Raw genomic sequence first — 12,877 nt, 5'->3', positions numbered from 1 at the left:
TCAACCCTTCGAAAGATATTTAGATATATTCAACATATCAACTTTCAGTGTGGAAATTAAATCCACCTAAACGCGCCAATTCGAATGAAATAGGGAAAAGAAACATGTAAACAGGTACCCTTTAGAAACCATGCCACATTATATCCCCTTCATTGTACCAGAGGTCCGTCCATTAGCTGATATTACAGTTATCACAATATTAAATTCAAACACCATAAAGTCGTGCTTTCGGGCCTCCCTGGCGTCAACCGCCGCTGGGACGCGCGACCCACTGGGCCGAGTTGGCCCGTCTGGAGACCGAGAGTCCATTCCTCCAAAGTTTTCAGGAGACCAATTTAGTCCATTCCTACAGTCGATTCCTCGGGTTAAGGTGTTCTGGAGAGTCCATTCCTCGGGTTAAAGTGTTCTGGAGTGGAGACCTACAGTCCATTCCTCTGGTTAAGGGGTTCTGGAGACCTACAGTCCATTCCTCTGCAAGTTTTCTGGCGTGGAGACCTGCAGTCCATTCCTCTGGTTTAAGTGTTCTGGCGTGGAGACCTACAGTCCATGCCTCTGGTTTAACTGTTCTGGAGACCTACAGTCCATTCCTCCGTTGTTCTTGATACCTACAGTCCATTCCACGGGTTACAGTCCCCATAACACCGGAGGTGTTATGGGGACCTTAAAATTCCTCGGGTTAAGGCATTAAACTGGAAACTCATTTGATGAAATCTGGGCAAAATCCACAAAATGTTCCCGATTACAATCACCGAAGATTATGCATTTGTTTTATGTTTTTTTTCTGTATTAGTTTGATTGTATAATCATTCGTATCCAAGGATCTATTAAGTTGTGGCAAGGTTTATCGGAATGACATCTGTCTTGAAAGGTCATCGATCTAACCCCGGGTCTGTGTGAGGCAGTAGTGTGAGAGCTTATTCAAGCAGCGACTCTCTCATTATGGACCAATCGTTACGCAGCGCCCTGGACCGAGCGTCAAGCTCCACCAATAGGAGATCAACAAACTGAAGGAGAGAGACACACTGAGAGAGTGCACTAAGAAGTACTGATCTCCTCTGGACCATCTCCTCCTCTCACTCTGGACCATGTCAACAAACAACACTGACCGCGGCGCTGCCTTCTGCTGCTGTGCCTCCGCCGTTCCGGACACTCAGCTGCTCTCTCTCTCCAAATTACGCACTAAGAAAAACAGATCTGCTCTCTCTCTCCACATTAAGCACTAAGAAAACAAGATCTGCTCACTTTTATTATTCGGCGCAGCTCGTGAAGAGGCAGGAGCTCACACCCGGACACTACGGTTCTTTTCGGGAAAGCGCGACTTTGGATAACCGGTTCGGAGCTCAACAACGTCAGGGAGCCTTTGTTGAAGGAACTTTTATTTCTATTGGAAACCATTAGGTAAACCAGTCCACAGGACTCCGCCGGGGGACGGGGTCGTTGAGGCATCCCCAGGATGATGCGCCCCACGCTGGCTCACAACTACCCCCGCACCGGCTTCCCTCTGGAAGGTAAAGACATCAGGCGCGCCTTTCCGAATGGGACATATGAACAATATATAGTAGGGTATCTTTCAATTACACTTGCTAAATGACATATATTTAAGGGGTTAATGTACCACTACAACTTCTACTACTTACTTTGACTTGTTTTCTATTAACTTATCTTTATTTATTTTATCTTGTATAGTTGCTGCTATGTTGCTCTTGGGGAACCAAGCCTTAGAATTGTACCCTTGTGTACTTGTAAAATAAAATGTTATAAAAATAATTCTGATTCTAATTGTTGAACTTCGAAATTAAATAAGATACAAAACACAAAAAGGAAAAGGACATAGGGACTCCTTCGTTGAACGCAGTCCATCTCTCCGTCTCTCTCGGTGGTGTATAATGGTTTGAGGAAAATAGTTGAGTCAAATAAATTCAAGTTTACCCTTTATTTTAAAGTTCTTATTCTCCACTCTCCGCAGGTTTGAGACGCATCATTCCAGCTGGTTTCTGACCTAAAGCGTAGAGCAGATATTCTATCCTTGATGTTATTCCGAATCTGATTATTTATCAGAATCAAGTACACAAGAGTACAATTCTTAGAGTTGGTTCCTCAACAGAAACATATAACAATGCAAGATAAAGTAAATAAAGATAAGTAAAAAATTATGAAAGATAAAAAGCAGAAAAATTATAAATATACAATAATAAACTTCAATAATAATAAATAATAAATTCAAATCAAATAGAGTAAGTAACAAGAAGCTAAAACAGAGGTAGTAAGTAAAAATATGTAATGAGGTGTAGTAAAGTAAAATGTAAAGTGTAAGTGTAAAGTGTTAGTGGCACCAGGTATTCCGCCATCAGTTATCACGTCCTCTTGTCCAGTCTCCTCCCCGCTGGGACAGGGGCGTGTGAACCAGCTGGGAGGGGTGTTCATCAACGGCCGACCCCTGCCCAACCACATCCGCCACCAGATCGTGGAGATGGCCCACCACGGTGTCCGGCCCTGCGTCATCTCCCGTCAGCTACGCGTGTCTCACGGCTGCGTGTCCAAGATCCTGTGCCGGTACCAGGAGACGGGATCCATCCGGCCCGGGGCCATCGGCGGGAGCAAGTCCAAGGTACCGGACATCTCAAGAGGGTCCTCAGGACCCACTCCACCGTGGAGGCTGTGATCCATGTGTTTCCGATGCCCACCTCTGGAGCTGACCACGTGTTTGTGTCTCCAGCAGGGCGCCGCTGCGGATGGGGAGAAACGGATAGAGGAGTACAAGCGAGACAACCCAGGTATGTTGAGCTGGGAGACTGGAACTTACTGGAGGAGTGCATGTGTGAGCGGTAGGTAGAGGACCCCTGTGGGGTTCCTTGTGTTTCCACACGGGGGGCAGAGTGGTTTCAGAAGGCCCTCTGAACACCTCGATCAAACCCGCCGTCACCAGGTCACCAATCATTAACAAACTGGCTTTCTTTTGTTATGTTCAACCTGATGCCAATACATAGGCCTACTTGTGCATACTACATAGCCTACATACTTGTCTTCGTCTTGTTGTTCCATGTAGTCTTCGCTGCATGACTGTACCATGTGCTCTATGTATTAGTGATAATATCAAGGTTTTCAGAAGTTGTTTTGATATTTATGTCATTTTACGCCCCCCCCCCCCCCCCCCCCCCCCCCCCCTCCCAGAGGGCTCCATCAGTCGCATCGTGCGCTGTAAGTTTGGCGGGAAGCTGGAGGAGGAGGAGGAGGAGGAGGTGGAGAGCAAGGAGCTGGAGGAGAGCGAGCGGCGGGCCAAACACAGCATCGAGGGGATCCTGGGTGACAGATGTAAGAGAGCTTTACCCTGACTATCTGCTGCTGCTCTCATACTGCTGAACACTTTTCGCTGTTAATGTTCAAAACGCAATGCAACGAAATGTGCCCTCATTGGATCATGATGTGAGCTATGGGGAGGTATATTAGTCAATTCTGCGGGACTCGGAGCAACTGTGAAGGGGTTGCGTGAGGCTGAACCCCGGGGGAAGCGGGGCTGCGTCAGGGTGAACCCCGGGGGGAGCGGTGCTATGTGAGGCTGATGGGGCCGCTCGGTCGCTCGTTGGTTCTGAGCTCTTGATCGACCTTGTCCTCCCGTGAGGGCCGCCGTAGAGCGGACCGCTGGCCGCCGCCTCTGCAGGAGCGGCGCTCTGCACTGTGTGTCTGTGGATGCAGACGTGCACTTGTGGATGCTTTGCGCTCGTGCGTGTATGCGTGTGTGCGCGTGGGTTGCAGCAGCGCGTGGGTTTCCATCCCGTTGAGAGGCTCGTCGGAGCTGAGGGGGACCAGGGAAGATATCAATGAATATTATTATCAACATATATATATATATATATATATATATATATATATATATATATATATATATATATATATATATATATATATATGTATATATATATTTATATCCTATGCATCAAAAAATATATATAAAAATTATAAATATAAAAAAAAATATATATGTAAGATTTGTAAGTTGTTATCTTATTTTTACTATTATGATTGTTTTTTTATTTTTTTATTATTCTGGTAGTTATTATGATTATTGTTATTCGTTGAAATAATTATAATGATAACAATAATGATATTTTCACGAAAATGAGATGAGACGATAATGATAATAATAATTATAATTATAATAACAGATATAATAATAATAATAATTATTGTTGTTATTATTATTATTACTATTATTATTATGAATAAGTGCTTACAAACTGAGTTCTTGAAATTGATGTTGGTTGCAGCCTAGCAACCTTTATAGCATGAGGCCAATTAGTCCCATTATTACACATTATTTTGATATTATAATATTCTGCTTTATATTATTTGTGTAGCCTGCTCGTCTGTTGAATAGATGGACATTCAGCGCAGGACTATTGCAGACGTGCAGTGGAGAACTTAGATTTATCCATCAGGAGGAGGACCTGAAGCGCGTCCCTTGGGGCCGTTTTACAGTGCGCGTCCCCAGATGAGCTGATCAATGGATCAATGGATCAATGGATCAATGATCAGTGTTTGGAGAGCCAATCCGTCTAACAAAGACGCAAACAAGCGGACACTTTGGGATGAACTTGGAGACTGAGGCGGGAGTCCATTGAGACTCGGGGGACAAAAGGCGGCTCAGAAGCAGCTCTGCCTCCATGAAGGAGGCAACCTGTTTAGGATTCAGCTAGCCTTCGGAGAGCAGTTCTGCTGCACAAAGGCTGAGCAAAATGAGGACGAGGAATGATTCAGGGGACCGTGGCCTAACCCTATAGCCGTGGGGACAAGCACCGTTTAGGACTACAAAATGTTTATTTTGATATATTCTGATTGTAAGATTAATATATTGGTGTTATCATGATTATTGTTAACATGATGATTGTTGTGATTATTATGATTATTGTTATCATTATCTTTATATTTATTGTAATTTGTTAAAATAATAATAATATTAATATTAATATTATTATTAATAATAATAATAATAAAAATAATAATAATAATAATAATAATAATAATAATAACAAAGGCCTGAGAAAGGATCAGTAAAAGAAGCCGCTTCTTGCCATTCACGAGGACAATGCGGCCTCTGAAACCGCCTCACGTACGAGTAAGGCGCGCACGTGCATAGGCTGCGTGAACGCACAGAAAATATCCTCCGTGCACCCGCTTACCTGAATCCAAAAGCAGGAAACAGAAAGTTAGAAGAGTTGACTGAGGATACAAGCGAGAGAAACCTCATGCACCTTTAATGTGAAGCGGGAGAAAAGATAAGGGGTGTACACAGCGTAAGCAACGAGCACTTTTCTAATCACTCTGGGAGATAAGGCCTCTGCTCTGTAATTGTATGGCTGTTATTGTTACCTGTCTAAAGCTCAATAATTAATGTAGAAGGATCTGGAGGGCCTCAAGCGAACCCGAGGAGGTTGAGATGTTTACACGATTATTCTGATTTTATTTTTTGGTCAAGACAAAAAAAAAATTGTTTCTTAAAACTGCTTCAAATGGTTTTATGAACCATAAATGTTTCAGAATGCTGCCACAAATAACCACCGCCTTGAGCTAAGCGCTGTCTGCCATGGATTCTTTGATACTCCGTTGTGTCCGTTTGAACATTAATAATGTCTTCTAAACGATGTAGATTTTGTGCTATGTCACATTTAATGACCGAGGGAGTGTATTAAAGAGAGCCGGGTGAATGGGGGCCAATGTTCTCCTGCATAGCTCAGAGCCTCGGGCCACAATGGGGCCCTCCCGCTCGTCATGCGTATGGCTCCAGATCACCCCCTCTAACTCCCCAAAGCTCTTCAAGCAGATTAAATCGACTCTTTTATTTCATCTCCCTTTCATGTGGGAGCAAGGCCCTCGCTCCCCCCTGGGGGCCCGCGGTGCAAACTCCTCATATCTGGACTGCTCAGTCACACAGAGTCGCTGGATTAACACACTTTTTTCAATTAAGTTCTACCTTAAGATTTTGTATATTCTTCCCTGCATCATTTATTCGTTAATGTTATAATAAATATTATTATTAGCCTACTAATACATCTGAATCTATATAAACTGACCATACCATCTATTTTGTATCTAACTTTCTCCTTTCATAGCCGACTGATCAGCAGACCCTGAAGTCTTTGGGTCAATAGAGACAAGGAAAGGACCAGGAAGTAGCATATTCTAGATTTAACTACGCATGCTGCATAACTAAAGTGTAGATTTAGTGTAAATTTAATTTTGTTACTGTACAATCCGTTCGTTTGTTCAAATAAAACAAACTTTTTTTTTAACATAGGCTTAATTGCCCTCATGTCTATAATGATCACAAACACTTGCATTAATGTTCATAAATGAAATCGTAAAATTTTGTACATTTTATGATAAATACATTTTGAAATATAGGAAGAAAAATAAAATAATAATTTGGTAAAAAATAGTAATTTGCTCAGTTTTCGTTTTAATTACATGAAGATCCAATTTAAAGGGAGAGAAGGATCTCTAAATGCTGGTAAACCCTGCATCATAAGAGCATAAAGAGAGAGGACTGTGGCCCTGGGCCCTCGCACCTTTCATTCACCTTGGAAACACATTTAGGATTGTATTGGCCCCTGGCCCAGTACTGCCCCCTTGGCCCCCTGCTGCCCCTGGCCCAGTTCTGGCCCCTGTCCCTCTCTGGAGCCATGGCCCTCTACTGGCCCTGGCCCTCTGCTGCCCCCTGGCCCTCTACTGGCCCCTGACCCTGTACTGGCCCCTGGCCTTCTGCTGCCCCCTGCTGGACCCTTACCCTCTATTGGCCACTGTCCCTCTGCAGGCCCCTGGCCCTGTACTGGCCCCTTGACCTCTACTGGCCCCCCTGGCCCTCTGCTGGCTCCTGGCCCTCTACTGGCCCCTGGCCCTCTACTGGCCCCCCTGGCCCTCTACTGGCCCCTGGCCCTCTACTTGCCCCTTGCCCTCTGCTCCCGCCTGCCCCTCTACTGGCCCTTGGCCCTCTGCTGCCCCCTAATGGGCCCTTACCCTTTACAGGCCACTGTCCCTCTGCGGGCCCCTGGCCCTCCTCTGGCCCCTTGCCCTCTACTGCCCCCTGGCCCTCAACTGACCCCTGTAAGCCCTTGGCCCTCTACTGGCCTCTGGCCTTCTGCTGGCCCTGGACCTCTGCTGCCTCCTGGCCCTCGAATGGCCCCTGCTGGTCCCTGGCCCTCTGCTACCCATGGCCCTCGAATGGCCCCTGGCCCTCAAGTGGCCCCTGCTGGCTCCTGACCCTCTACTCCTGGCCCTCTTCTGGCCCCTGGCCCTCTTATGGCCCCTGGGCCTCTACTGGCCCTGGCCCTCGAGTGGCCCCTGGCCCTCTGCAGAGGGACAGGGGCCAGCAGTGTGTATCTTTCTTCAGTGGGGAAATTAGCCTGTAAGATTACACACACACACACACACACACACGCACGCACGCACGCACGCACGCACACACACACACACACACACACACACACATACACACACACACACACACACACACTCCACACACACACACACACACACACACACACACACACACACACACACACACACACACACACACACACACACACACACACACACATCCCTGGCCCTCAACTGGCCCCTGTCCCTCGACTGGCCCCTGGCCCTCTGCTGGCCTCTGGCCCTCTACTGTCCCCTGGTGGCTCCTGGCCCTCTACTCCTGTCCTCTTCTGGCCCCTGGCCCTCTACTGGCCCTGGCCCTCTTCTGGCAGTGTGTATCTTTCTTCAGTGGTGAAATTAGCCTAATGATACATACACACTTCTTGGAGGGCCTGGAAGATTCCGAACACACACACACACACACACAGACACACACACACACACACACACATACACACATAAACACACACACACACACACACACACACACACACACACACACACAGACACACACACACACACACACACACACACAGAAACGTGCACGCACACACACACACACACACACACACACACACACACACACACACACACACACACACACAAGGATACACACAGACAGACAGACAAACACACACACACACACAACCACACACACTCACACACAAGCGGACACACGCACACACACACGCAAGGATACACACTCAAAGACACACACACAAACACACACACACATACAGTCACTCACACACACGGACACATGCAGACAAAAACACACACACACACACACACACACACACACACACACACACACACACACACACACACACACACACACACACACACACACACACACACACACACAAGGATACACACAGACAGACAGACAAACACACACACACACACAACCACACACACTCACACACAAGCGGACACACGCACACACACACGCAAGGATACACACTCAAAGACACACACACAAACACACACACACATACAGTCACTCACACACACGGACACATGCAGACAAAAACACACACACACACACACACACACACACACACACACACACACACACACACACACACACACACACACACACACAGTCACTCACACACACACACACACATACACACACACACACACACACACACACACACACACACACACACACACACACACACACACACACACACACACACACACACACACACACACACACACACACACACACACATATTCCACTCTTCAATGCTAACAGTCAGAAGGGGATTACTTTATTTGGTGAAAGGAGATCCTGGATGGAGCTAATTGAATAAGCCAGGGATCTGTAAGGAAGAGAAAAGCCCTAACCATGGTGAGCGCAGTCATCATGTCATCATTTGGTTTATTGAGGCGCATTCCTCCATCGTGCCTCCATTCTGCAGCCTCCATTCTCCGGCTCATTGTACGCAGCGCCCTGATCAGTCGGCCGCCGCACAAAGGGGAGCCGGGAGCCCATAAGACATGAAAGAGCAGAAAAGGTTGAGGGGGCTTTGTTGAAGGAACGGAGCAGGACTTTGTTTGTGTAAATAATGTGGGAAATGAAGAGGAACTGAAGTGGGAGGGGTAGGAGGTATTGAGGAGACGAGGGGAGAGGAGAGGAGATTAAAGGAGGGAAGAGCTGGGGAGGAGATGAGGAGAGGAGAGGGCAGGAGAGGAGAGGAGTGAGTTGTCATTCCCTGAAACAACAGAAAAGTTGTGTAGTTTTGAAACAGAACAAGCTACAGCCTTTATAAAAATAACTTCAATTTATGCATTATATTGTTTGATTGATTTGTTCAAATGATTGAATATAAATATACTGTCTTTCAGCGTTGGTCAAGTTACTTGGAAAAAGTAATTAGTTACTGATTACTTATCCAAGAAAAGAATCCAGTTACTATACTGATTACTTATTTACAAAAGTAATTAGTTACTTTACTAATTACTTTACTTAGTTACTTTTCAAAAACACACTAGCTATACACAACCTGAATACGCTTTTTTAAAACTTGTTTTTATTAGTCTCAATCTTTTTAACTATGGACATTGCAAACAAAAAAATAAATTAAATGCAACAGTCTCATTTAAAGAAAATCGTTTTGGTGTGTATACACACCTTCATTCGAATAGATGTAAATTAAATACAGCCATTAAATAATTAAAATCAAAGTCTCTATTAGCATTTACATCTTTTAACAGTTGCAGTGCAGAGAGGAGTAATGCGTTTACCAAAACAGAAAATGCTGTTGCATGCCACATTTAGGCTGTTCAAATGTCAACTAAGAGTATGTGTTTGAACTGTGTGTGTGTGGAAGGATGTGTTTCATAGATAAATACATAGATATTATGTGTAGTTATATGCTACACGTGAACCTCCTAAAATGGCGCAATTTGATTGGTTCGCTATCTCGGGATATTGGGCAATATCCCATGATTGACATCTCAAACTCTATATTGTTTTCATCGCAAAATGTCAGCTGATAACAACAAATAAACCTTCGGTCTGGTCGGCTATTCCCCACTATTCACTTCGCCTTTGGCGAATAACTGTTGACTATAGCCTCGATAGATAAATAGCCTAGTCAAGTCTTTATTAATACCAAACTACACGTCGGGAATTCATTTAGGACGGTGATTCGGCTCACACAGTATAGCCTACAAGACCACACAGAACAAGGGAGACAACAAGTCTGACTGGACATACACACAATACATCACATTAAAACTAGACCCATGCGTTGATAGATAGATAGATAGATAGATAGACGGGTGTTCCATTATTTGTCTTGCGGAGCCAGCGAATCCTGTGCGCGTATGCAAATTAGCCATGTGCGCCTATCGCAAGAAAGAGTCTTGCACACACGTGTCTGTTGTTTACTTCTAGACGTCGCGCCGCTATAGGCTACGTCATTGTCACGAGACAGTCTCACAAAGCAAATACGGCAAAATCCCAAATTATTTTACTGTCTATGGCAAAAATAAATCACGGTTTAGTAACGCAGTAATGCAGGCTGCTTGCAGGAAAGTAAAAGTAATCGAATTACTATTTTTGCAATTGTAATCCCTTACTTTACTCGTTATTTGAAAAAAGTAATTGGATTACAGTAACGCCTTACTTCTAACGCGTTACTGCCCATCACTGCTGTCTTTATAGATGACTGATGTTCATTTATGTATTTGTATCACAGACTATATTCCTATACTGTAGCTTCAAATCTTATTCCTCATATTGTTGTCGTGAAATGGCCCTTCAATGTCACAACTGTGCACTTAATCTCTGCTTGATTATGCTGGATAGTTCAATTTTATCGTGCTCACAAAACACAACGGATTAAAGTAGCCCCCGCTTTTCATGAATGTGTTTGAGTGTGAATGTGAAAACATCTCCATTTACCAACACGTCATGGATTCGGCGCTCAGATTTTAACTAACCTTTCATTATGTTGTAAGTTGCCATTCCCAGCTCTTCCGTGCAAAATTGTGGCTGAGCGGAATATAACATTGGTGAGGAAACCGTGCCCTGAGCCCAGAGTGTAGACTGTCCGTCACCTCGTCTGGAGCAAGAATGTGTCACAACTTTACTGTGCCCACGGGCACTGGGGAAGAGGGGGGATGGGGGAGATCAGGTGCCAAGCAATGAGTACCCTCAGGCCGCCTCTCTCTCTCTCTCCCTTTCTTATTGTGACTTTCTGATATCCATTCAAAGGGCAATTAATGAATGCATACTAACTTTGAAGTCAGGTTTTTTTTTGCGAGGGGTATAGATGGGGGGGCGGCTAGTGTTAGTGTGTGTGTGTGTGTGTGTGTGTGTGTGTGTGTGTGTGTCATGGTTTTAATAGGGGGTGTCCCCCGAGACACACACAAACACCCTGGAACCCTCCCGCCCCCCCCCTCCCCCTGTCCTCTGTGATGGAGGGGCAACATTGGGCTCTATCAAGGTTTGAAGTGAGAGGGTGAGAGGAGCCGGCGGAGGTCAAGTTGAATGGAGCGCCATATAAGGAGCCTCTTTATCCACTGCTAGGGGGCAGTATATGTACTAGAAGGATGGCAGAAGAGGGTGTGTGTTTGTGTGGTCGTGCCTGTTTTCGACTGCATGTGTGTTGTGGGTAAGAATATGGGAACTTATTTTTCTAAGAAAATACTATTTATACTGATATAAATAGTTTTCAGAAATGATTGACCATGATTTCAAAGTTTTTCAGACCAAGAACTGCTGGACATAACATTGGCGAGGAAACCGTGCACTGAGCCTAGAGTGTGGTGGAGCTCTGTCCGTCTCCTCGTCTGGAGCAAGAATGTGTCACAACTTTACTTTGCCCATGGGCACAGGGGAAGAGGGGGGGTGGGGGGGGGGGGGGGGGGGGGGCGTCAGGGGCCAAGCAGTGAGTACCCTCAGGCCGTCTCTCCCTCTCTCTCTCTTTCTTATTGTGACTTTCTGATATCCATTCATAGGGCATTTAATGAATGCATACTAACTTTGAAATCTGTTATTTTTTTTGGATGGGGGGGGGCTAGTGTGTGTGTGTGTGTGTGTGTGTCATGGTTTTTATGACCCCCCCCCCCCCCCATCCTCTGTGATGAAGGAGCCACATTGAGCTCTATCACTGTTTGAAGTGAGAGGGTGAGAGGAGCCGGCAGAGGTCAAGTTGAATGGAGCGCCATATAAGGACTGCAATCTCTGCATTATAGGGCACGCCATATATGGGGAAAAATAAAGAAAATAAGAAGAATTAAAACAAAGCAGGGACCTGGATGAGGTCTGGATAAGTCTGTGGGAGAGGCGTCAGGGCTGCCGTGGAGGGGCGTGGTCAGAGAGACGGGCAGCTGTTAATCAGCAGAGCTGTGTGTATCACCGACCACTGACCAACACTAAGTCTGATCTGTTGAAGCTCTTTCCTCTGCGTCGATTTCTGGTTGCATAAACCTATTTGCTACACAAAATACATAGCTTTTAAGACTCCAAAATAAAACATGTACAATGTGTTTTCTTGCTGTAAAAAGTCTAAATATGAGTCCACGTCTGCTGCGTATTCTGGGATGGATTAATTATTTATCACTCAGCTTTATTCATGGCTGTTCACCCTGGACCTCAGCTACTCACTGTCAGCTTCAGGAAGTCAGACGATTGAGGGATTGGCACCCATAATCTATCTGCGATACATGTGAACATGACGTAGTTCCTGGCAAGAGATATTGGAAAGAGAAGAGTTTTAGATTTACTCCTGTATTTCCTGCGTTTCTATGGGATGTCGCTGGTCTCTATTGGATGTGGTTGGTCTCTATTGGATATTGCTGGTCTCTATGGGATGTTGCTGGTCTATGTTGTTGGTCTCTCCTGGATGTTGCTTGTCTATGTTGTTGGTCTCTCTTGGATGTTGCTGTTCTCTATTGGATGTTGCTGGTCTCTATTGTATGTTGCTGAAATCTATTGGATGTTGCTGGT

The 12,877-nt window shown here is 45.3% G+C and overlaps 1 protein-coding gene across 2 annotated transcripts in view; it reads left to right on the top strand.

The window, feature by feature from the left end:
- pax3b (paired box 3b) overlaps positions 1-12,877 on the top strand; it is a 41,705-nt gene continuing 28,828 nt past the window's right edge. The window contains exons 1-4 of one of the 2 annotated variants that reach the window (XM_030337272.1): positions 1-1,508; positions 2,373-2,608; positions 2,720-2,774; positions 3,172-3,312. In XM_030337272.1, the coding sequence (XP_030193132.1) occupies positions 1,454-1,508; positions 2,373-2,608; positions 2,720-2,774; positions 3,172-3,312 (487 nt within the window). In that variant the 5' untranslated portion in view covers positions 1-1,453. Of the gene's footprint in view, positions 1,509-2,372; positions 2,609-2,716; positions 2,775-3,171; positions 3,313-12,877 lie in introns of both variants that reach the window. The other variant, XM_030337271.1, reaches the window with a different exon arrangement.

This window comes from Gadus morhua, chromosome 16, assembly GCF_902167405.1.
Source record: "Gadus morhua chromosome 16, gadMor3.0, whole genome shotgun sequence".
Lineage (NCBI taxonomy): Eukaryota > Metazoa > Chordata > Actinopteri > Gadiformes > Gadidae > Gadus > Gadus morhua.
The sequence above is the reverse complement of the archived record's forward strand: the minus strand, read 5'-3'. Positions and strand labels throughout refer to the sequence as shown.